The 24,199-nt window shown below is 42.3% G+C and overlaps 1 protein-coding gene across 1 annotated transcript; it reads left to right on the forward strand.

The window, feature by feature from the left end:
* The first annotated feature begins 16,696 nt into the window (after window positions 1-16,696).
* Window positions 16,697-23,532, forward strand: LOC140994088 (voltage-dependent calcium channel gamma-6 subunit-like). The gene is made up of 6 exons (XM_073463663.1): window positions 16,697-16,906; window positions 18,413-18,523; window positions 18,723-18,831; window positions 21,465-21,539; window positions 23,029-23,166; window positions 23,312-23,532. Exons 1-6 carry the CDS (start codon window positions 16,697-16,699, stop codon window positions 23,530-23,532), a joined length of 864 nt encoding a protein of 287 aa, XP_073319764.1.
* The last annotated feature ends 667 nt before the right edge of the window (window positions 23,533-24,199 follow it).

The following is a 24,199-nucleotide window of genomic DNA, read 5'->3' on the forward strand; positions in this document are numbered from 1 at the left end:
AAAAGTTCCTCTGTGGAGGAAAATGATAAATTAATGATTTGTTTCATGAGAAAGGAAGTCAGAACCACGAAGAAGAAACAAAAGGTCTTTAGATTAATAACATGATCATTATTAAATGTACACGTCACCTCATGTTCAAAGGATTTGTTTTTCTCTTCTGCAAACACATTTCAGTGTCTTAAACTAAAGGCAAACACCAGAGCTGGGTCAAACTGTATTTTTGAATTCACCCTCAATCACTTTGGCATCTGAAGTGCTTTTAATTGAAGCTTAGGTTGAGCCTTTTCGCCTGGACCTGACCCGGCCCCCTCGGATCTCAACCACGCCCTCCTATTTACAATTTGAAGTTGCTCCACAGGAGATGGAGCTGCCCTCTCGACATGGCAGAAAACTCAGACAGGAAAAGTCCCACATACCTGATTGGCCGGTGGACAGACCTACTAATGATGCAATCAAAAGGAGACGACAAGCCAAAGATGTGACTTAAAGAGAAGCAGCTGGTGTTTCTGTAAGTTTCCTCTGATGTAATCTCACAGTTAGGAGAAAATCAGTTGATTTAATAAGGCGACAAAGAAAAGGTTCGAGTGATGAGAAGCATAAATATATGAGATTAGCAGCACAACTTATCTGTAATGAGTCTAAATGTCCTCTGTGGAGATTTTCTGATTTATATTTTGACAGTTATATTGTGAACACAATCAGGCAACAGTCCAGGAGAGAAGTAAACCTTTTTCTGTTGTCGTTTCCATAAAATTTCTAACATGATATTCTGCAAAATGCTTCATGGAGACACGGCTGCTGATTGGTCGGAGCGGATTGTCACGAGAGTAATCACTTCCTGCACACTGACGGCATTTTTCTTTTTTATTCACTTGACCCAGATTTCTTTTTTCTTTAAAAAAGGCACTGTACAGAATGATGCAGCGATTAAGTGCAAATATACCGTCGTTCATTGTTCCTGTGTGTCTGTGTGGCACTGAAGATGATGTCACGGCAGTTTCACGGGCTGTTGCTATGACAATCAGCTAAGAATCCCACCTATCACGAGGGAGAACCAGCTGCAGTGGAAAAAAAAAAACGAGGAAAGTACCTGGCACCTGAAGTGAGTCGAGTGGAGTCAAGCTGTACCTGCGCAGCTTTCATTACATCATGTCATCAGGATCGTGGTATGAAAAGCAAAAACAGGATGTTCTGGATGGTTTGGACGCAGGTGTCGGCCCTCAGGTTGAAAAGGGAAACAGGTAAAGAAGAAGAAGTAGCAGGAACACACAAATATCTTTTATGATGTGCAGTGTTTAGGTACAAGGGACTTGGCTTGGTTAAAGGGACAGTATGTAGTTTTGGAGAAAAAATTCAAACTCAGAATTTTAATATTTACAATATTAATGAGGTGATAATACAAACCCAGTTTATTATTTCCATGACTGAATAAACAGAGGAAAATAAGGTCCCAGAACACTGTTTGAAGCTAGAAAGGTGGCAGGGTCCGCCACATACAAACAAAAGAAAACAGTATGACATTGTGTTGTCCTTTAAGGTCAGTTTGTTTATTCAGTTTATATGTTTATTATAGAGAGTTTTTTTTATTTAGTCCATCAATCAGTCAATAAAGATCTTTAAGAGGTAAGTCAGATACCGATACCGACCTTCACCCTTCAGTAAAAACTGTGTCTGTAGTCATGTCTGCCCTAAAAAACTACATCTCTGTGACTACATGTTGCTTCTTGTCACGCTGGTCATGAAGATCACACGACTCTACAGAGTGTTGAGGCTACAACACAGTCTGCAGTTGAGTATTTACAGTTTATAGTTTGAGAAAAAGGTGAAATGACTTACTTCACTACCTCAGCACCATGAATTTATCCTAATACACAGCTCATATATAGACTCATAGATAACTCAGATACTGATAAAGGAGAGGAACTGAGGGTTTGTTTCAGGCTCTGAGTGTTTCTGTTGGGTCTTACTGCGGCGCCACAGCTGCCGTTTGTGCTTCTGCATCACTTTTCCCCGCAGAGCAGAGCAGAGCAGAGCAGAGCCTTTGCATGTGTTGCATTCAGCTGTGGGTTTTGCATGTAGGTGGAGAGTGGTAGTGATAGTGATAGTAAGAACACGCAGCGTGAAAGTTAAGTGAGTTTCAGTCTACAAAAAAAAGAAAAAGAAAAAGTGAGAAGCACTCAGAAACAGTGTGTCTTGTGTCTGTGTTGCATTCTGGTCTATTTTCTGCTGCTGCTGGTGGGCGTAGAGAAAAGCTTTCTGCGTCTCCTCCTCCCTGATGGATTTCTCTTCCCTCTACGTCTATGTTGGTTGTAGAAGAAGAAGCCATTGTTCCTGTTCCTTCTCCGTCACATGACATTTATTGAAGCCTACTTTTGATTAAGAAAAACTGGAATGAAACTCCTTTTAACTACTGGATGAGAAACATAAACACATATTTGTAATTCTCTTTCTGTCTCGGACGTGGAGGTTATTACTCTAATTCCCAAAATTAGCATCTTAGCAAGGCTTTAAATGCTGTAAAGCTTTTAAACTTTTAAATTTGATGTTATATTTTGCATGCATATTAATTCCTCATAGTCAATAATTATATATATTATAATATTTGGAAATATTTGGACCTAACTTTCCAGTAAGCGTGCACAGATCTCCTTGTCTGGATCTGCAAATTTAAGCTCCTCTTCCAATTTATGTGTGTATTTCCATATATTTTTGTATTAAACTGATAAATGTCGACACGCATGTAAGCGATCCTGATATATTGAGTCATGTATGAGTCATGTGGAGACGACACGCTGGTCAGCAGTACATTTTTCACAGCTTACCTGCAGGTCTGGTCTCTTCCCTCGTGCTTAAGCATGTTTCATAACCCTGTTTGAAGCTGACCTCGTAACTCCGGTGCAGGCTTAATCCAGGTTCTTTTTCCCGGCTCTGACCCGCAGTTATTCTGGTTATTTTAGCTCAGCCGGGCCACTGAACTGCATTCATAGTCACCTTCAGATTAGGTCATCATAGAAAAGCCCAACGGCGCTAAGAATAGACCAGAGTGTAGTTAAAAAAGAACCGGATTGTTGGCTGTTATGTGTCGACCGTCTGACAACTGTTACAGTAACAACCTGCTGTGAGCTCACTTCATCCACAACACGAGAAACACAACAGGCGTCTGTTTACTGTTAATAAATAAATATTCTGTTAATTTCACGCAGGAAATTTTTTTTTTTGCTTGATATTGTGTCTGAAAGCTGCTCAGTGTGAAAACATTTAACACATATTCAAATACAATTAATCATTCAGAGCACTAAACATGTTAATAAGAATATTTCCTTAGTAAGAATATTTAAGTAGCATCTTAATAGAGGCATTTATATATTAATTCTTTTATTTTTACTCTAATGCTTATTAACCCATAAGAACACATGGTGACACGCTTGTAACAAACACTTAAAATGTCCTCAGTGAGTCTGGGTTCTGATGGGTTAAAGTTTGTTTTAGTCCGTTTTTTCTGGACGTTTAACTGGAAGTATAAAACTTTTTCTTAAAGCTAGCAAATTAAAAGCACCGCACACTGTGTCACACTTTTATTAATATGCTTATTATATGTTTATATGTTTATATAAACCCATATCTATTAATATGCTACACATCGACTCGCGGCCACGGTTACTTCGTAAAGTTGACAGAGTTGATCGGCTGTATGTCGTAGAAGAAAAAGTGAAAGTGTCAGTCATCTTCTAAGTCTCTTAGACCTGAAGGTCATTAACCCCTAAGCCCAAACAAACCCACTGCAACTTACCATCTTAAACGGCTTTAAGTGCTGCAAACCTTTTTAGTCGGGGTCTAGGAAGCTTCTTAGAAGTGATAATACACTTACTGTACAAGAAAATGATGTAGTGTCTTAAAAATAACCGTCTCAAAGGATTTGATCGGGGTGAAGGGCCCTCGGCTTTTTCATTGTTTGGCGTCGTTCCTCGGAGGAACTGCTGCAGGAAATGAACCTGAGACTCCAAAATAACAGGCTCTGTGTTTAACCAGCTCTGAATGAACTGCAGTTTATCTTTGGAAATATGAATTATGATCTAAAGTATCCTCTGCCTTCTGAAATGCTACAGGATTAATGTGAGTCTTAACAACTGTGTCTCATTCTCAACGCTGCATTAATCAATATTTGGCATGTAGGGGGCAGAAAAACTCTTAACTGCTGACGGACCTTGACAGATTTTTTACCTAATAAAGTTGTTATGCTAATATGTTAAGCAAAACAGTGCAAAGACAACTTATTTAATGTTTTATCTCATCATCCTAATTGTTTTTTTTGTAAATATATGCTGAATTTGATGGCAGCAGCACATTTCAACCAAGTTTGGAGAGAAGCAACAACAAAAAAAAGACTGGGAAAGATGTGAAATGCTCCAAAAACACCTGTTTGGATGATTCCTCAGGTAAACAGGTTCACTGGTAACAGGTGATAGTGTCATGTTTGGGTATGAAAGGAGCATCCTGGACACAAAATACTGTTTGGAGCAGATAGTCTGTAGCGGAAAGTCAGCTAAGTCGTCGTGCCTCTCTGGGCTGATCTCGTTGCTAAATCGGCATGTTTGCCATTAACAAATTACTTTGTTAGTGGACTCTAATTCTAAGCTAGTGATACACACTGTTAGCATTGTAAGGGAAGCAAGGCACTCATTAATGTTGCATCCATTGGATTTTCTCTGTACATTCATCCCAAGTCCTTTAGCAATCAGCCCACAGGCCGATAGAGTCCAGGAAGGTCTAATCTTCACAATCCTTTCACACATCTGCATGTAAATTGCTTCACATTCTTACATATCGCTCTTCTAATGAATGAAGCCTGACTCTAAACTAAAGCCATCCTGTTTTTCGTTCAGCAAAATTAGCTATTTTTTTTACAGACCGGCCCCCCCCCCTTTTTTTCCCCCCCAGTGCTGCTGAATGATAGCTGTCAGGAAAATGATTTTATTCCCAAATGTATTCATGCCAGAATGAAACAAAGCTCTTCACGGGCTTAAAGCGTTTCAGTCCGTGTAGGACTGACAGATACATAATAGTTCTCAGAGCGAGATAAGCACGTTTTTTTTTTTTAACACAACCACACAGGAATGAAACTATGAATAAATTTGAATATTTCTGCTCAAACTGTGGATTAGAAAAACTTTTTATCATCTGATGAAACGTTTTGATTGACAGCTCAGGAGCTGCAGTGCTATTACAAATGGCCTTATGTATAATCTCTAAAAGTTCAGCCTTTTGTTAAGTGACAGTGGGGATGTGTAGGTGAACGAGAACGGGAGGTTTTGAATAAAACTGTCTGAATTCGATCGCAAAGTTGTATAAAAAAAAACAAGATTTAAGTGTGAGGAGCTTTTGTTGCTTTTGAAAATCAGTTGTTAACATAATGATAGTTTGCACCTGCAGCGCTGCTGCTTGCTAACATATTTTTGTTTGAGATTCACAAACGAGCCGAGACACTTCAAGCTAAGAACGGCTTTGTTGAGTTTGACTGAGGTTTTATTTTATATATTATTCGAACACCTGATCTGGAGATATTTGCATGAAATTGTGGTTGTTGTTGTTCCATTCATTCAAAAGTAAAGATGTCAAGTTTGGTTTGATGGAAATACTTTTATGTGAAAATGTTTATTTTCGTCAACAACATGATCATCAGCCGGCCCTTTCCACATTGTATTTTGGTTAATTACATTACCTGAGTCCATGACATGACAGTAGAAGCTGTCAATTAACGGTGAACGACAGAGGCAGCGGTAAGAATCATCTTGTCCTGAATCATCACCGTATGGACGTCACGGTTTGGTGCATGCAGTCATACAGAGGACGCGTCTGACTGTCACACTACGGCCAGAGTATATGTGTGTTAATGGGCGAGAGTATAATGGCGGAAATGCACCGAAACACTGATTTAAGAGAGCAGAAGAAGAAGAAGACACTGACTCACTCTGGTGTCTCATTTCAAGTCGCCTGTGAGGGAAAACTTTGGAGAGCGAGTGGTAGATCGGACGAGGACGGTGTGTTGTGAGTGTAAACGCATGAAATATGTTTGATATTACCTCAAACAGAAACAGGAGTTCACCTAAAACCCTCCGTTTACATCATGATTACATTTGTTTTTTATTAACCCTGCTCAAACATGCAGTACAGGCAGAACTATCTCAGGTGAGCACAGGTGGAACAATCTAACTGACACTACTGCCTGTTGAAAATGAATAAACAGAAACCTAGCCTCATGCATTTGGGATTTTTTTTGTTTTTCCCGATCATGGCATAAGTTAACTACGTTGTAAAGTTAAATAAAACACACCGCTGACTTTTTTTTGGTTTCAGACGAGACACAAACTGCAGTCTCTTAAATGAAAGTCCTGTTTTCATTGACCGATCCATCCACCCGTCCTCCTCCGCTCTTTATACTACATCACCTGACTTCCTCCTTTGCTGATGTTATAATTACTATGGCAACGAGAGGCAGCCTCCTCACAATAACTCGTAATGAGGTCGTAATGAGTTTCATGCACTGTCAACCTATATTGTTGTTTTTCCTGATGAGGACGAGCTGCAATCATCACCACAGGCTGAGTCACCGTGACTGACAGGAATAACACGAGTCATCTTTTTGCTCATATATCCTGATTCATGATATATATATATATATATATATATATGTATATATATATATATATATATAAATATATATATATATATATATATATATATATATATATATATATATATATATATATATATAAATACTTATTCTTGCCATTCTTTGGATAGCTGCTGCTTCCTCTCAGTGTGTCTAAATGACTTTTAAGTGTCAAATACCAACACTTACGTACATTTATTTCAACACTGATGGGAAGACTTGTTATCTCTGCTGTATATTTAGAGAGACTTCAGTCGAGAACGCAGACAACACGATGCTCCCATTGTCTGCTGTAATTACATAACGCACCGTTAAGAACCGGGAACACTTTCTACATATGATGATTTGGACTGTGACCCTGCAGGTCGTGGCTGACGCAGGTGGATTATTATGTTTAATTGTCTTTTACACAATAACAAAAAGATGGTGGAGGGAGAGCGGATGAATAACAAGGTGTGCATCTGCCTACATCTGTACGTTATGAGTCACAGTTTGAGGAAAGAAGTGAGCTTAATTAGACACACCAGCTGGCTGCCATCGTCTCCCGTCGTTTCTTCAAAACTTCCTTCATGCTTTCCAAACTTTATTAATATATTTCCTCATTTCTGCAATCTTCACCTTTGATATAAATCTCATCTCCCTCTGATCAGACACTGCCTTCCTCACAGGGACACAAGAGAGAAGAAGCAGAAACCAGCTTCTGTAACGGTGCTACCGGACACGGCGCTGCTCTCAGAGCGGTAACGCAATGACCTTAAAGTCTTCGGAAAACATACCAACATGTACATGAATCCTGCCTGGACCAAACCAACTGAGCTGCTGCTGCAAGATGGTGGCCACACACCTGGCATCTGTGGCTGTGGATCCATCCCATGCACCACTCGGACCTCCTCAATCCTTCTGATAGAAACGTTTCTGAAGCCGGTCATGTGTCATGTGCCGGTCTTCATCGGAGGCGGGAAGGTTTAACCAGACATGCATTTGCCAAACCACCAGTTAGTCTGCATTATTGAAGCCTTCTTCACAATCAAACAGACACAAACTGCATCTGGTTCAACCATTACTTTGTCTATTAATGTCTGAAATGATTCAGATTAAGTTAAGAACTTGATTACGATCCCTTTAGGCTGTTAGCTAGACGTAGCCTTCCTTGAGTCTGGAGCGAAGCTTTCAATTTACCAGTCGATCTTGCGATGAGATTGCGGATACAAGCAGTCTAATTGAGCTTCCTCTGTGGCTCGGGCTTGGAGACAGGGTGAGGAGCTTGGACATCCAGAGGGAGTAAAGCTGCTGCTCCTTCACATCGAAAAAGGAGCCAGCTGATTAGGATACTTTCTGGGCACCTCCCTTTGGAGGTTTTCGGGATCACGACCAGAGCTAGCTGGAGGGATTATATATATTTCTTCTGGCCTGGGAATGCCTCAGGATCCTCCAGGAGGAGCTAGAAAACGTTGCTAGAGAAGAGGAACACCTGGGACACCCAGACCCAACCCTGGATAAGTGGAAGGCGATGGATGGATAGATCGATAAAGTAGCTGGCTAGTTTGCTGCAGCAGTATGATGAACACCCAAAGCTGTTTGTTTGATGTCAAGAACATAACACCAGACTTATTATTTAAATTGCTAAACAAAAAGCTGCCTGGAGCCAGGCTAAACCTTTCAAACTAAAATAAAAATTCACCTGTTTTCTTCTGTCTTTGAATTATTGATTTTTCTCTTCCACAAGGTTATTTCCTTTATTAAATTCAACTAAACACAGTCCACTGCTCTGCAACATGACTTCTTGACTATTGTTTTAATCGTTTCCTTTCCACTGTGGTCTCACATGTTGCTGTAAAGCTCTTTAAATTATGTTCGCAAAAGGTGTAAAACTCAACACCCGTCCATCTAATACAGTTTGTATTTGACGAGATGTGACAAGAGTTGCAGTTGTGTGGATTCTCGGTCTGTAAACATGAACCTGTGCTGATCGTGCTTCATCCCTCTCGGGGTCAAACGTCCTAATGAATCCTCTTGCCCCTTTGTGTTGCTGTAATCTCATCAGACCTCGCTGCAACACACAAGTTCAGGGTTGAGCGTCCTGACTTGCTGCATGTCTGACGGATCAGAGCGGCTCAGTATCGCGCCCTCGACCCCTCCTTTCTCTGCAGGCCTCCCTGCTGGGTGGTGCCATCTTATGGTTTTGGTTCAACATTGCACCGGGCAGATTTAGCACCGCAGTTTTTGCCTTAAAAAGGTCCATGACTCCATTTCTTTTGGCAAACACGTTTAATGGAAAGTAATATTAAGCTGATGAGGAGCTGGAACACCAGAAGGTCAGTGGTTCATATCCAATGATTGGCTGGGTGAACTGGGAGTAGAGAGTGAATAAATAATTCTCTCTTTTCCCTGAACACTTAACGTCCAGTTGTCCTTGGACAAAGCACTCAACCTCCAGTTGTTCCTGTCAGCCAGAAGCAGAAAACTGTGAAGTCTGCTCACCTGCTTTAATAAAGGGTAAAGTACTTTTAAACAGTCAGGAGGTGGAGTGAAGTCGCAAAAATACATCACAAATGAAGCAATTAATCAATGAGTCTGCTGCTTTTTCATGCCCAGTTAACGAAACCATCCACTTTGTTACCATGAATGAGATATTTCATACATTTCAGTATCAACAGATGAAGCATAAATCTGCTTAATGGGACGAAACAGAGGCTGGAAGGTTAAAATGCCAAATTAAAAGTACTGAATCATGTCATTTTCTTCATGAAACTCTTTTTGTATTCACCGGTCACAACATTAAACAGCTGCTAACTGCTGTTGATCCCGCACTTCCCAGTAATTTCAGGGCTAAAACCTCCCATGTAATCAGTTGATAAAGTTGTGAACGGCTCGACATCAGCCTCCGTCGTCCGCCTCGGCACGCTGTGCATTTTAATTGGCTGCTCCGGCTCCGCGGTGAGGTAACCGTCTGAGCTCGCCTCGGCTCCGTGTCCATCATCCTCTGCTCCTTCTCTCTCCTCTCTGTTCTTCTAGGCTTTTACTTAATCTGTCACTCCCTCCTCTGTCTGTCTTTGTCTGTCTGACCTTCTTGCTTGAACACACACACACACACACACACACACACAACATTTATCACAATGCCAGGCACATCTGACTGCAGCATTCTCTCTCTCTGCCTCGCTCTGTGTTTCTCAGGCTGCAGACGGGACCAGGCAGCTGCTGACCCTCTGATCAGATGGATGGAGAAATTATTGAATTAACGCTTTTATCATAGTTACATTTTGCAGCCTGGTTTCTTTTTGTTTGTCTTCTTGCAGCCGAGTCACCAGAATAAGATGTTGGCAGTTTATGTTCCTGCAAAACACTGATAGGTTTTTTAAATGTGTACGTGTCACACAACAGCTGTCATATCACATCCATACTACCTGTATATGAGATGACTTTCATGGCGAGGAGGTGCTCGGGATGCCGGTGGTGTTGCAGCCAGGCGAGATGGCTGCCAAGCCAGAGACTCAGCATTTGAAGCAGCGTCTGTATGATGAAACCACAGGATATTTTAAGTCATTAGGACATTTTCCAGCTTTTTTGTGGCAACAAAGCCCGAACACTCTCTTTTCCTAACCCTTTACCCTCTAAGTGTTTTTTGCCCTTCAACCTAACCGGACATTAAGCGAAGGATTGTCACAACATTTGATTGAAAGAAATGTAAAGTTGCTAATATTTGTTCTGGTGTTTTCTTTCTTTCTTCCCCCCCCCCCCCCCCCCCTTTTCCACCAACATTTCACCGGTGACGATGTGTTCACGCACCTCATTTTGTGTCATTTAGATCATTTCGACCGGAAGATAAATTGCTTTGGATCCTAGAAAGTTGGTTCCTGGCTGGACCTGATAACAGCAGGTTTGACCTTGACCTGAAGTGGGAACCAAACCAATCACAGATGTTTTTCTCTTGACTCATGATGTGAAACAACCTAAATACTTTTTTCCCAACACAAGTTAAATGTAAATATTATTTAATGTATTCAGTTGATATTCTCGCCCTTCGTTGATGACCCATTCACGATGACAAAGGTTATGCTTGATAGCACCGAGGTATCACGGTGATTTGATGGGAAAGAGGATGAAAAGTGGAAGATTCTCTCACTTTGGACACAACTAACAAAATAACTCACTTATAATTCCTGACCAGTGCAAATTTAACAGCCAGTTGACAGTTATTTTATACTTCCACTACATTTTGGACGCAAATAATGTACTTTTACTCTACCGCATTCATTTGATAACTTGGATTAAAAAACAAAACAAAACAAAAACAGATTCCAATGATATAAAAATACTGAATGTTGGATCTGATAATCAGCATTCAGATACTTTTGATATGAGTGACGTTAACGTTTACTCAAGCATGAATTTTGGGTACTTGGATCTAGGGAACGGTTAGCGTCTCTGAATTGATCTGCACGTTAAAGGTGAGTTGAGACTGGAGCCAAAACTAATATAGATGCCCGAGGATTAAAAAGATCAGATGACAATATATTGGCAGACGTACACGAAAAGTGAGAAGGATCCCTTCAATCTGTTTAATCCCAATCTATTCCAACAGACACGAAGATGTCTTTGAGAACAAACTGTCACTGAACTGTTGGCGTGCACGTCGTGGGAGTGCGAGGAGGCGTCCACTGTCTCTCACGGCTCCGACATCCGACCACGTGAGCCCGACCAGCAGCGTCGTAACTTGTTTTCGAAGGTGTTGAATCTACAATTCCCTCTTCAATCAGCGAGATCGTAGCGGTGGCCGCAGACGTGAGCCTCACAGCCAGGGTGGAGCTGACACAAGCCCCCCACCCCCCCCGACTGGCTGCAGCCCTTTCCCCCCGGGTCGGCTTTAATGTCATTAACAGGTGGGGGGCAAAAATAGATCGGACGGACGCACAACGACGCACATGCACACACAGCTAAGGAGTGTGTGTGTGTGTGTGTGTGTGCGCGAGTGTGTGTGTGTGACACATTTCCACACACTAGTGCATTTTGAAGCTGAGAGACTCGTCCAGCACAACTGTCCGAGTTAGCATAAACAAACAGATTTACTTACAGAAGCTACAGTGTGACTGGATCTCTCTCTCTCTCTCTCTCTCTCTCTCTCTCTCTCTCACACACACACACACACACACACACACACACACTTTAGGCATTCGGGAACACACATACATTGGGGCCTGCAAGCTAATACGCCGGCATGCACACAAACACACACACACGGGCGTTTAGCTGATGCTCTTTTTCACCTCCACACACACACACACACACACACACACACACACACACACATCCTCCCTCAGACGTGTGACACCGACTCCCACGTTGACCTCCACCCCTTTTTTTTTCTTTCCCCTCCCTCACCCGTCCTCCTCCTCCTCCTCCTCTCTCCCCCTCGGTCACTCCCTCTCCTCTCGTCTCCTCGCCCTTCCGTCACTCCGAGCAGAAGCACACACACAAAAACCAGGTCAGCAACTTGTTAATATCATTGTTGTGATATTTGTGAGGTGGCGGCGAGCGTTGTGGAAGCACGCGTGCAGCACGTGTTAAAGAGTGAGAAAATAAAACTAATGTGTCTAATTACAGCATGTTCATGTCTGGCTGCTGGACTGTCTGGGGTGGTTGGAGGTGGAGGTGGTGTGGGGGGAATAAAGCTGAACACTTCTTCAAAGTGTTTATGGAGTCGAGTGAACACAGGAAGTATTTTCTCCTCAGGGTTGATTCCATGTTGGCTTATTCTTGGAGACGGTAAGGAGGATATATTTTTAAAGAGAGTGAACTTTGTTAAAGTGTGTTTGTCGCCCGGTCACAGCCGCTGTAATGACTTTTCTTCCTCGAGTTTCTTCAAGTGCTGCATTTCCAAGCATGACCAAGTGGATGCCGTATAAGGAGAGCCGAGTTCAGTGTTGAAGAGTTACTTCTTCTGTGTAATGCTCTTAACAGGTACCCCGACTGGAACAGCTGATTTTATTGACCTCTAATATTAAACTTTAACTAACTTCTGTGGTGATGGATGTAAATGTTGTGTTGGTGCTGTGGTCGTGTGCATGTAAAACCACTAATGACCATTTTTAAATCACATGTTATTGACATATTTACATTATAATTTATGTGTGTTATATTTCTATATCCATTGTTTCAGTGTTGGAAATAACAGAAACTTTATGATAGTGTGTAATAAACCTACAACCAGCAGCTCACGTGATCTCTCATGTAACAGAAAAGGTCGCAGGTTTGATTCCTGCGACTGATGCATGCGCTTGCAAGCACCTTTGAGCAAGATGTGTGATGCCGACCTGCCCCTGCGATGCATATCACTTCAGATTAGACCATTAAAACCTACAATGTAAAATATATTTGTTTTATTACATGTAGAAGTAGAAGAGGAGGAATAAGCATTAGTGGTGACGGTAATAATAATAATAATAATAATAATAATAATAATATCCTTTGAATCAGAAGATCAGTGATGTTAAATATGTGTTATCAGTTGTTTAAAGTGGTACATTTTGAATGATCTTTTGTAAAATTTCAGTTTATCTACATATTTTATTCATTGGAAGATTTATTGGTAACACTTTATTTCAATTTTTACACATATTAACAATTAACTATTTTCTTACCAGCGTGCATGTTGGCAGCAGAAGCCAACTGTAGTGTGACACTTTTTAGAAAGACTTAATTTGGTGTCTGTTACATGAGAATAGACCAAACATGAAGGAAACTCTACACATAGTTGTATGACATGGTAATGAGTAATAAAGAGTCAAAAATACAGACTGTGCTAATCTGAAAACAGCAAGACCTTTGTGATATAGTTATTTTGTTGAGTTGTGTTCTGACATTATCCCAAATGTTGCCAACAATGTTCAGCCCAGAGAAAACTGGAACATATTCAAGGTGACGGCGTGTTTCGTTTGGTGGCCTGCCACTGATCACGTCCTGGGAAACATTAGATGATACGTCAGAGAGTGAGGGAGGAAGTCGGCGAACGTGACTAATGCTGCATTGCACTGTACTCGGACTCTGGAAAACCTCCGACATGGACTAATGCAACTTAACATGATCCGAGTCGTAAAATCCTGACTTTTCGTTTTACCTTTTCATCTTACATCATTTTACTTTGTGCATTGTTTGTGTTGTGTAATGTGCTGTAACAACAGCTTCGTAGTTGCCATTTTCATTTCCATTCACTTGATTTATGCTTAAGTCTTTGTAAGCATGCTGAACTCTCCTCCTGTCTTTTTTTTTAAAGTCTGCTAATCTCTTAAATCAGCTGCTGCTGAAGTTGCTCGTGAGGCTCAGATTCTTACCATTCAAACATCTGTTTGCTGCGGGCGTCTACGTATGTTTTCCATGCAGATGCACTGGGAAACATTTAGATTGGAGGTCGGGGGAATACCGACTTGGAAACATCGATTGCTGCACGAATGTAGCATAAATCTTTAAAACATCACCTCGTCTGTGAAGGTTTCTGCCAACAATCAGTTTGTGGAAACATCCTAATAGATACTTGCAGTCCAGCTTGACGTCTGTGGGTTTTCCTAACGAGGTCCTTGGTCAAGCGTTTGAGTTTACTGATAAGATATGGTGCATAAATATCAGGGTGTGAGGTAAACTCATGTGAAAATCTACAGCTGATGCATCGTTCTGTGCTGTTTTGTCATTATTTTCTGTTCTCAGTGAAGAACTTTGCTGGAAAACAACCCTAAACTTACACCGTGTAGCTCGTTAACAAGACAGACGGTGATGTGAAAGTAAAGTCATGCCTTCTCCCCGGGGGGATGTGTTTAATTTTTTTTTTTGCTAACAAGAGGGAGGGCTGCATGTCATGTCTGTTGTCACCACATCCTGGTGGAACGCAGCAGGACAGCTGCTTCGTTCACCCTTCAGACATAAAGGGGTTTTTAAGGATTCAATTCATCGGCAAAGCGTATCTGCGTGACGTCTCCATCACAGGGCTTTTCTCGGAACAGATAATTGGTTGTGGCTCGAACATGATGAGTGTTTTTTTGTGCCGCCGAGGTAGCACAAAGCATCTCAGAATAGACAGCGGGCTGTGATTCCAGTATGCTGACTGTTTTTCTCTACGTGTTTGCTGTCACATAACATCTCAAAATAGATAAGTGATTGTGATTTCACTATGCTAAGTGCTTCTGTATTGGTTTTCTGTACTAATGAGAAAGCACGGATGATTATATGTGACTGGAGGAAGCTCTCTCTCCAGTTTCTGTGCGTTTCTTCTTTGATGAAGCTTCTGGAACATTTTTAGATTCGACCTGTTTTTGTCTACACTGCACAGTTACAGAGGAACCGATTTATTTAAAGGGAGACACTGGGTGAATAGGGTAAACATTTAAACTAACGGATATCAAGTTTATTACTTATATTAAGACAATTACTCTTTGTATTACACATTTTCTGAACGTTTGTGTTTAAATTTGCATGTGTTTCTGTTACTCTGAGGCTCAAACTGGTGCATGACTATTTGAAAACGTAGATTAAACGTCGACATTTAGACCATATTTCATCAGGATTTGCAATACTGGCATTCAACGGAGCAATTTGGATTCTTTTTGTCAGGATCCAAAGTGACAATATGCTCTTATTTCCACATTATAGATAAATGTAACTGCAGAGTCGGGGAATTGAACCATTAATCATCTGCTACAGCAGTCCCATACACTTTCTTCAGGTTGTGCAGTTTGCTTCACGAGTCCCGTCTCGGAGAAGTCAGAGCTGTAACGCTCCAAGTACTTGCGCCTGAGCTTTACAGCAGCCTAAACGTCTAATCAATATCGTCTCTCTTTCAACTTACGAATGAACAAATTATCAAAATGATTACACAGATTTGTGTTTTGTGACTTGTTGATGTTATAACCACATTTTTCACTACTTGATGAAAAAGACATCCAGACAGTATCGCCCGGGTTTCAACTTGAAATCAATGATGAAATACCAGTTGATGCACACTTGGATATTCCCAATCCCTCATACATCAGGACTGTTATTCAGCTTTTATTCACACGTACTGACACACGTAAATATTGCTGTCCTATTGTTAATGGCCCAAAGTCTAAAAGTTTACCAGTGCATTAAAGAAATTTGTTTTCATCTGTAGTGTCTCGCCTGATTGGAAAGTTACTTGGATCCACGACAGTTTTGCTCTCCGGTCATTCTTTAACATTTATGATTTTGGCAGCCAGGAGTCCTAGAAGACCTGATTTGCCCCTGCTAGCACATTGCTAGCATCAATAGTGCATGCACTCATGTTTCTGTTTCTTGGTTTATTTTTGTACCATGAAATGTCAAACACGCAGCAGTTTCTACGCCTGCAGCATTCCTCCGTCTATACATTTCTGTTCTTTATAAATGCTGGGTGATGAACTGTAACGTGTTTCAGGTGATTATGTGTCTAAATTCTTCACATCGTTACTTTAACTTCCTCCTTTTTTTCTTTTCTTCTTCCTTTCTCATCTCCAGGAATCTTCACTTCATCCACTCCTGACTTCTACCTCTACAGACTCTCAGTGCCTTCACTTTTCTACACATATTTCCTGTCTTTTTCTTTTCATCATGAGCCATTTATCAGTTTTGCATCTGTCGTCAAAGCCGCCATTTTTTCTGAGGCTTTTTCTCAAGAGGAGGCTGATTCCTGCTTCTTCCTGCTAAAGTGTTCAGAGATATCGCATTACCAAGGAGGGTTTAAAGCATTTTCCTTCTATTTTTCTATCACGCTTTTTCACTGTTTGTTCTTATCTATCCTTTTTTTTCCACTTTCTTTCTACCTCTGTCTTTCTTTGCTTTCCCCTTCCTTTCTGACAGATACGCCTGCGTGACATTTTACTTTAATAGTCTTTATCACCCTGTTTTTTTATGGGCACAAACTGACAGCACACAACAGTTTTCCTCTGTTTTTGTTCCCGTCTTCAGTTTTTGTTTCCATTGAAACAAGCTTGACTTCCACACTCACTCGGTTGTCTTAGTCGTTTTCCGTCTTGTCACAACATGTGGTCTACCTTCTTGGTGACCGATGAGGAGGGCCGCACGGTGGGCCCGGCGGCGGCAGCATCGGTGGGAGGGCCTCCGCCCGGAGGACCAGCCCAGGGCCCGGTGGGTCTGGCCAACCTGATGAGTGGACGCAGTACGTTTGGGGGGAACAAGCGCCGCAGGACAACATCGACAGGAAACGCCATGAGTGAGGCCCAGGAAGGGAAGGTGACTGGATTTATATTGTGTCAATGTGTGTTCTCCTTCAGGCTGTATGAACGAACTCTGGAGCTAATGGAGCCAATCAATCATACCGTCGCCTTTTCCAACTGAAATCAGGGCGATCTGCAGGGCAAGAAAACAAGAAACTAGAGCAGATGAAGGACTTCTGATGTCAGAAAAAAGTATTTGCAAAAGATCCAATGCAGTTCTTTGACAATAAGGAGATAAAATGTTATGCAACTGTAAGAATCTTAATAATCTGCAGGAGTTCAGTAGGGATGCTCAAAGAAAACTTAGCCAGCTGAGATTTCGAGGACTATCGTGACATAATGCATTTGCTCTCCACAAACTCTAAACCTAATTCTAAACTAAAAAAAGTCCCTGATATTTCTCTAACAACCCTTTGAGGAAGTTAAGAGCAGACAGAAAAGTTCCCACTCTCACCCACACGTCTCAGCTGCTTCTCGGAGAGTTGATATTTCATCTGTTGAGGACGTTAAAAACAACACTGTTCTGTCCCTTTGGTGTTGTTACATCCTCACTGCACATTATTGTAGGATGTCTGCTCTCAGCCTAACTTAATTACCGAGCTCACTTGTTCTCTTTGTGAGCACAGCACACAACATGGCCCGGTTCCAATGTCAGTCCCCTATGCACCGGACTCCCGCAGACATTAAACAACGTCAGGAACGTGATCGTTGGAAGAAAAAGAGGTTGCAGGGGCGTTGAATGTTGTACAAGGAAATGACTTTTATTAAATCAACTTAACTTGGGTTGAGGCACTTCCAGAAAAAGAAAAGAGACCGACACCTTTAAAACTTGCTTGTTACAATAAAGCAACCGCCCCGACTCTGCATTGTGTTGTGTTGGGTGGAGGGATGATGGACAGGAGGCTCAGGTCTATTTCTATGCTGCAGTTTATTCTCTGCATAGGAACACAATATATAGGTCTATACTGGTCCGTTATAAAAGCTATTTTAGCATCATAGCTTGACACCCAAGTGCACTATTTCAAGTATTGGGACCGAATTGGCATGTAAACATACGTGACATCAACTTGTTCCACTTTGTAGAGGAACTATCAATCAACTATCACAACACTAACATGTTCATACAGAGCTCATATGAGTATGAACATGTTACGTTTGCGCTGAGTGCTGAGCTTTACAACATGCCACAGGCTTATCTCTCCTGAGCTGGCAAAGGTACCCGGCAACACAATGTACCCTTGAGCGTCTGTATGAGATTCACCGGGCTTTCATCTAACTCAAATATAAACCCATCCATGACAATATTAGACACTCATAGCCAGTCAGGTGACATTACACAATAAGAGCTACACAGTCTGCACAGGAAGGAGGTCAGAGTGGATGTTTGGGGCAAACACAGAACATGTCCTTAACTTAAGTCACGTACATGATGAACTTGTTTGAAGCCACCCAAGCAGTTTGTGCCTACAGTAAATCCAACCAAACTGGGACTAGTTGTTGTTGTGTTGTGTCCTGTCACCAGATCAAGTTGGCCTTCTTCGTGGCCATCGTGGGCGTAGTCCTGACAGTCCTCGGGGTGGGGACTGAGTTCTGGGTGGAGCTGGCACCTCCTAAACATTTCTACAACAACCAGGTGAAGTATTGGAAGTAGCAACAAACAGGTATTTTCACTGACGCACAGACACATTCAGGGATGTTTTCTGCAGTACAAAAAAAGCAATTTCCTGTTTGAAATAAAACCACCGTTTGGTGTCTGAACCCTGTGATGGACGGAAGAATAATGCCACTGCTGATCTCGTCTCTATCAAACCTCTCTGATGTTGGTGTTGCAGACATGTCTGACAGCTCACTACGGCCTGTGGAAGGGCTGCACCAAGACCTTGTGGGTGGCTGATATCGACCCGGAGAGAGAGAGCTGCGGACCTGCTGAACTACCCGGAGGTGACTCAGATTTACTGACTGGTTGGGGGGGTGGGTGGCTGTCGAACTTTTATGATGGCAAACTGGTCCGTGTGAGGGAGAGAGTTTAAAGCAAGATGATTGACAGACCGGCTGGCTGGCTGGACGTTTGTCAAACCGACAAGCTTGTTGGACAGCTTAGTTTGAGGAGAGTGAGTTAGCATGAATGAGTGATTTACCTAGACAAATGAAGCTTGGCTCACAGTTTGATGGCTGGCTGGATGAATGTACTGGCTGACTAACAGCCTGAGTCATAGTTAGATGTCCACAAGCCGCTTTTGGGACAAGTGAAGGGATACACTGTTAGGATTTTGGAAGTCATCGGCTCTTTGGGACAATACCTGATTTTCTGGTTTGGGTGACTAATCAAGTGATTTTTAAATGTTTGTGTTCAGCCTGACATGTCTTTATTTTAATTGCATTGTACAAGAACGCCTAATTGAAATAACGACCGTGGGTTGAAAATGACATTCAGACTTCTAACTGGACTTTCTTTACTCGAGGGTGGCAAAGATTATTAAAGCCACTTGCCGGCATGGCTCAGCTTTTTCCATGACTCACCTGTATAAACTCCCCTTTTGAAGAATGACTCACATAACAAGCAAAATCCACCAGGACCTCTCTCTCTGTGTGTGTGTGTTTGTCATCAGGGTCAGACAGGGAAACCCGTTTGATTGTCATGAAAACAAGAGAGAAAGTTTCACAGGGTTGCTGCTGGCTTAGTGCGAGTCCTGGGACTGGGACAACTTCGCCAACACAGCCAAACATGAAGCAAGTGCAACAACGCAGTAGCAAGCCAGCTGATGTTACTTAATAGTCCAGCAGGAGGTCCAGCTCGGCATCTGTCTTGCTGTCTTTTATTTCTCAAAGCTCTCACCAACGAACAAGCACGGAAACCTCCTCCTCCGGTTCCAAAGCTCTTCTGCTACTGCCGTAAACACCAACAAACCCCCAGTGTGCTCCGGTCCAGGCAGAGACGGCTGACTGCATGGCTAACTGAGCTAACTAGCTAATGGAAGCTACAGTTAGCAGCAGTAGCAGTTACTTTAGCAACAAGTAAAGCTAACTGTCCATCAGGAAAACTCCATAAATCTCAGCGTTACGATACGATACATTATGATATGATACGATATACTTTATTGTCCCCATAGGGAAATTTGTCTTGGACTCAAATGCTGTGCATATAAATGCCTCCAAGTTACAGTAAAATAAACTACATAAAACAAAACAGCACCAGCTGTGTCAGTCTGCACATAATATTGCACCCACCCCCATGGTAAAACACATTGCACATGGCATTTATTGCACACGCCCCAAAGAGTTGAGGCGGAGCAGTCGCAGGCGAAACCGGAAAATATTGCCTCTGTAAGAGGTTCATAGTTGGTGGTGTGTGAAATGTGGTGCTTTAAAGCATTAAACACTTCTTGTGGGAGATCATAGCTGCCCACCCAAGTTACATAGTGCAAGAACAGCCACTAACAGAGGCACCATTCTCCCTATTACAAGTCAGTGTAGCATCAAAATGATTTTAGGTGATTTTAAGATAAAATAGTGCATGTTGTTGCTTTAAATGTGACAGCAAACCTAGTTACAAGTTCAGATTAGCATCATACAGTAAATGTAGTCACTGCACATTCATAATTGTACCACAGTATGGTGGAAACTTGAGTTGACACCAGTGTGTAAAGAGCATATCATTGAAGCTCTATTGTTCATATTAGCCATGTTTCCATAAAATGGTCGAGCAAATTTTAAGCAAAAAGAAAAATATAAATATCAAAATACAAATGTGGTTTCCACAAACTGTTTTGAGCGATCGAACTAGGCCACGTAAAGCGTAATTTGGATGACGGGTTGCAGGCTGTGTCACGCGTGGTGTGGAAGTAATCAGAAGCTAGAGGTAAACAAACCAGGAGACAAAATGGAGAGAGGTCTTCAGGAACTGCTTTCGATAGGGCGAGTTGTAAGTGTTGTTGCATGAAATGCAACGATAAGTGACACATCCTCAAGACTGTTCATGTTGTTACTGCACCCGCGATGGAACAACATGAACCACACCTTGCTTAGTAATGAATTAAGGTGTTGTGCGGTCAATAAAAAGAAAGTCTAATTATTGTCTGACGTCAACCTTTTGTTTGTTGACTGATAAATCCAGTCAATGGAACCTGAACGCAGCTCCTCAGCAGAGTCAGCGCTGTGACCCTGATAACTATTGTGGGGGCAAAAACAACCCAGAACACTCTGAGGATTTAGCTTTGATCACACTAATTAAGAGTGATGTGTGTGCGTGTTTTGCCTGCCTGTGTGCACAAAAGGTGCGAGGGAACAGATAGAGGTGTCACATTCTGTTTGACGGCCAAAGTCTAATTACTGTAACACATCATCAGGACGGCAGAATGCTAATTGTGCAGGAAGCGTTGGGCCGTCACCTTGAGCTCGTCATTGACGTTCACGGCTGATTAATGTTTGATGGAGAATTATTTTGAAAAGCAAAGCGTGCAGGGGCTGAGAGAGATGTGTGGCTGCTTGAATTTCAATAAGATGTTCATCAGATGTTCATCGCCGTTTTAGGTTTTCTATCGTTTACAGTAGCTGTTTCTCTTCCCTTCCTGCAGAATCCAACTGCACCTACTTTAAGTTTTTCACCACGGGGGAAAATGCTGTGATGTTCCAGAAGAAAACGCAGAGGAGTGAGTCACACACACCTCTTTGGCCTCTCTCAGCTGCTGTCCCACCTTATCCGCCCACTCCCTCTTTTCTTTATCCCAGCTCTCCCTCTCCCTCTCTCTCTCTCTCTGCGCCCTTCATTTTTTCCCTTACGCTCTCTCTTTATTTCTTCACGATCCATCCCTCTCTTCCTCCGTCCGTTTCCTTCCCTGGTCCGTCTCCCTTCACCTCGCCGCACTCTTTTCAGGTTTGGCCATTGTCTGCTCTGTGAGTGCTTGAAATCTATTCCGCCTACGCTGCGTTCAAGTGTCTCCAAGCTGCCGTCTAACCTCTCATTTCGCTGGCAGCTCCATAATGTATTGAGATCACAGAGTGCCGTACGCCGAATGAAGACAGACAGACGTACATTAGAATCTCATTCTTCGCTGGTGCACTGTCACGCTCAATGTAGTCATTTAATAAATACAGCCGTGAGCGTATCAAATAGTGTACTAGAGACTGTCGTACCTCATGTTAATCTTCTTTTATGGTTATCTTAAAGCAACTCTGTCACATCCAAGAGCTCCAAGTTGGTGTTTCTTTTCTTGAAAAGGATGAGCAAACACAAAAACTCCACATTTAAAACCCAGTTTGATGTCAGATGATCAGTTATAAAGGAGATGTTATGATCTTTAACTCTGGTCCTGCATGTTGCCTTTCAGAAACGTTGTATATTCTTTCTGGGTCCGCTTCCATTCCTGGGTCGGATCAACCAATCAGCTTGTTTGATGCCCAGGGTCAAACGAGCTGATTGCTAAGATTTAGGAGGTTTGAGCTTCGGCTCTGTCAGCTTTGGTTACCCATAATGCCCTTCTCGGCGTAGATCCGAGCAATTTGGATACGATCAGACTAAAAATATCACTGGATGGAAATAAATGGATGAAATACAATCCACAAAGTCCAGTTTAAATCATTTATCCAAGAGTTTGAAGGCTTATCACAATTGTCAGTGACTCCCACAACGACTATATTACTGCTCCCAAACTGCATGACTGCAGCCCACCAGCCTGCCCTCATCAAAAAATGAATATCAAAGCAGCTTATTACAACCCATATTTACCTTTCTTGTGGCGGCGACCTCTTGTGGCTGTAACTATTACGGCTGCAAAGGAGATAGTCAGGCGAAGTAGGTGGGGTCAAACAAGCACAGGACTTTTATTCAGATGGCTGCTGTTCATGTTCGGTGTGAATCCAGAAGTCAACGGTGAGTTCTTTTAACTTACTGAAGTAAAGTTGCTTGACGTACGTAACAGAGGTCACGTAGGTACTTTAACACAATGTTTTCCTAAACCTATCCAAGTAGTTTTTCGAGCTGCAACAGTCCCATCCACGCAACCTCTTCCCCATGTGGACTTCTTTAAATCATGTCACCTTACTTCCTGCTTTGCACATCTACTAATCATATCTGATGTTAATATAATAATGTTCCTACAGAGGTTACGATAACAGCGCTGTCCCTCCCTCTGTGTGCAGATCTGAATGTAGCGGCAGCCATGTTGGCCCTGTTCAGCCTGTTCCTGATGGTGATGGGGGCCATTTGCATCACCATGTCTCTCAGTAAAGAGATCATCTTCTTCCTCAAGCCAGCATCCTTCTGCTTTATTCTGTCAGGTCAGCAGAGGCAACCTCATACGTTTTTCACTGTATGAGATATTTCTTGATTATAGTAGATGTTACTAGAGGATGAAAATGATGGTCTTGTGTCTCAAATAATCTGCACTACAAATAACATCGACCTCTGTAAACTCCTCCACAGGTATCATGGTGCTTCTCTGTCTGATGGTGTTCCACCAGTCCGTCATGGCCTTCCTGGCCAGCGACCACACGGTTCCTCTCCACCACGAGCTCTCCTGGTCGGTGTCGTGCATCGGCTGCGCGGGGGCCGTCCTCATCGTGGGCGGGGTCCTCTTCGTGTTGCTGGCGCTGCCCTACAGCCCCTGGCAGAGGTGTCTCCCTCAGAAGGACAGCAGCAGCTAGTGGCCCCGGAGGTGGTGTCGCACTTTAATCTGCTCTCTCTGTCGGTGAGGAGGGAGGGTGCAGAGGGGCGAGGATGTTTCCCAAAGACGTCTGAGCAAAGGGATTGTTTTTTTAATGGAAGACTGATGGTAGATTCACAGAACTTGTATCTGTAGGTCTTCATCACAAGATCCTCGTTTGGTATAAGATATATTTTTTCTCATTGTTTGACAGCGAGTCGTTCTGGACTTTGATTTATGGCCCCTTCGAAACTTATCTTGTTCACTAAAACGGAGCCACCTTGGTCTAAACAGCTGCAGTGCCACGTTACAGTGAGCTTTCCCTTTTAGTCTTATTAAATGTGGTGAAGGTAACGCTCAGATGTGTTTGGGAAACAGTCCTGTATTGTCTTACTAATCATCCTGCAGGGTTTGGAGGCAATTTACTGTTAGTTCATTCACAGAAATTAATTAAAATAAAACACAATTTTTAGATACTTGCCATATCTGGGATTTGACTACTCTTCACAGCCACCTGTCGTGCTCAGGTAACAAGACGACCCTCCAAAACAAAAAACGTACAATGAATGAAGAGAACAGTTTGTTGACCTCCAATCACAGAACCTCGTTAAAGAAACTTGTTTTTTTTCTCAGTGACGTGTGAAATAAAGCAATGATATATGTTTAGT

Source organism: Pagrus major, chromosome 3, assembly GCF_040436345.1.
Source record: "Pagrus major chromosome 3, Pma_NU_1.0".
Classification (NCBI taxonomy): Eukaryota; Metazoa; Chordata; class Actinopteri; order Spariformes; family Sparidae; genus Pagrus; species Pagrus major.

What these genes read in the sequence shown, in the direction of transcription:
- LOC140994088 (XM_073463663.1), top strand. Translation starts at nt 16,697, where the DNA reads ATGTGGTCTACCTTCTTGGTGACCGATGAGGAGGGCCGCACGGTGGGC. An exon ending in AACATTTCTACAACAACCAG is followed by an intron (nt 18,524 to 18,722) that starts GTGAAGTATTGG and finishes TTGGTGTTGCAG; the next exon opens with ACATGTCTGACAGCTCACTA. An exon ending in CTTCTGCTTTATTCTGTCAG is followed by an intron (nt 23,167 to 23,311) that starts GTCAGCAGAGGC and finishes ACTCCTCCACAG; the next exon opens with GTATCATGGTGCTTCTCTGT.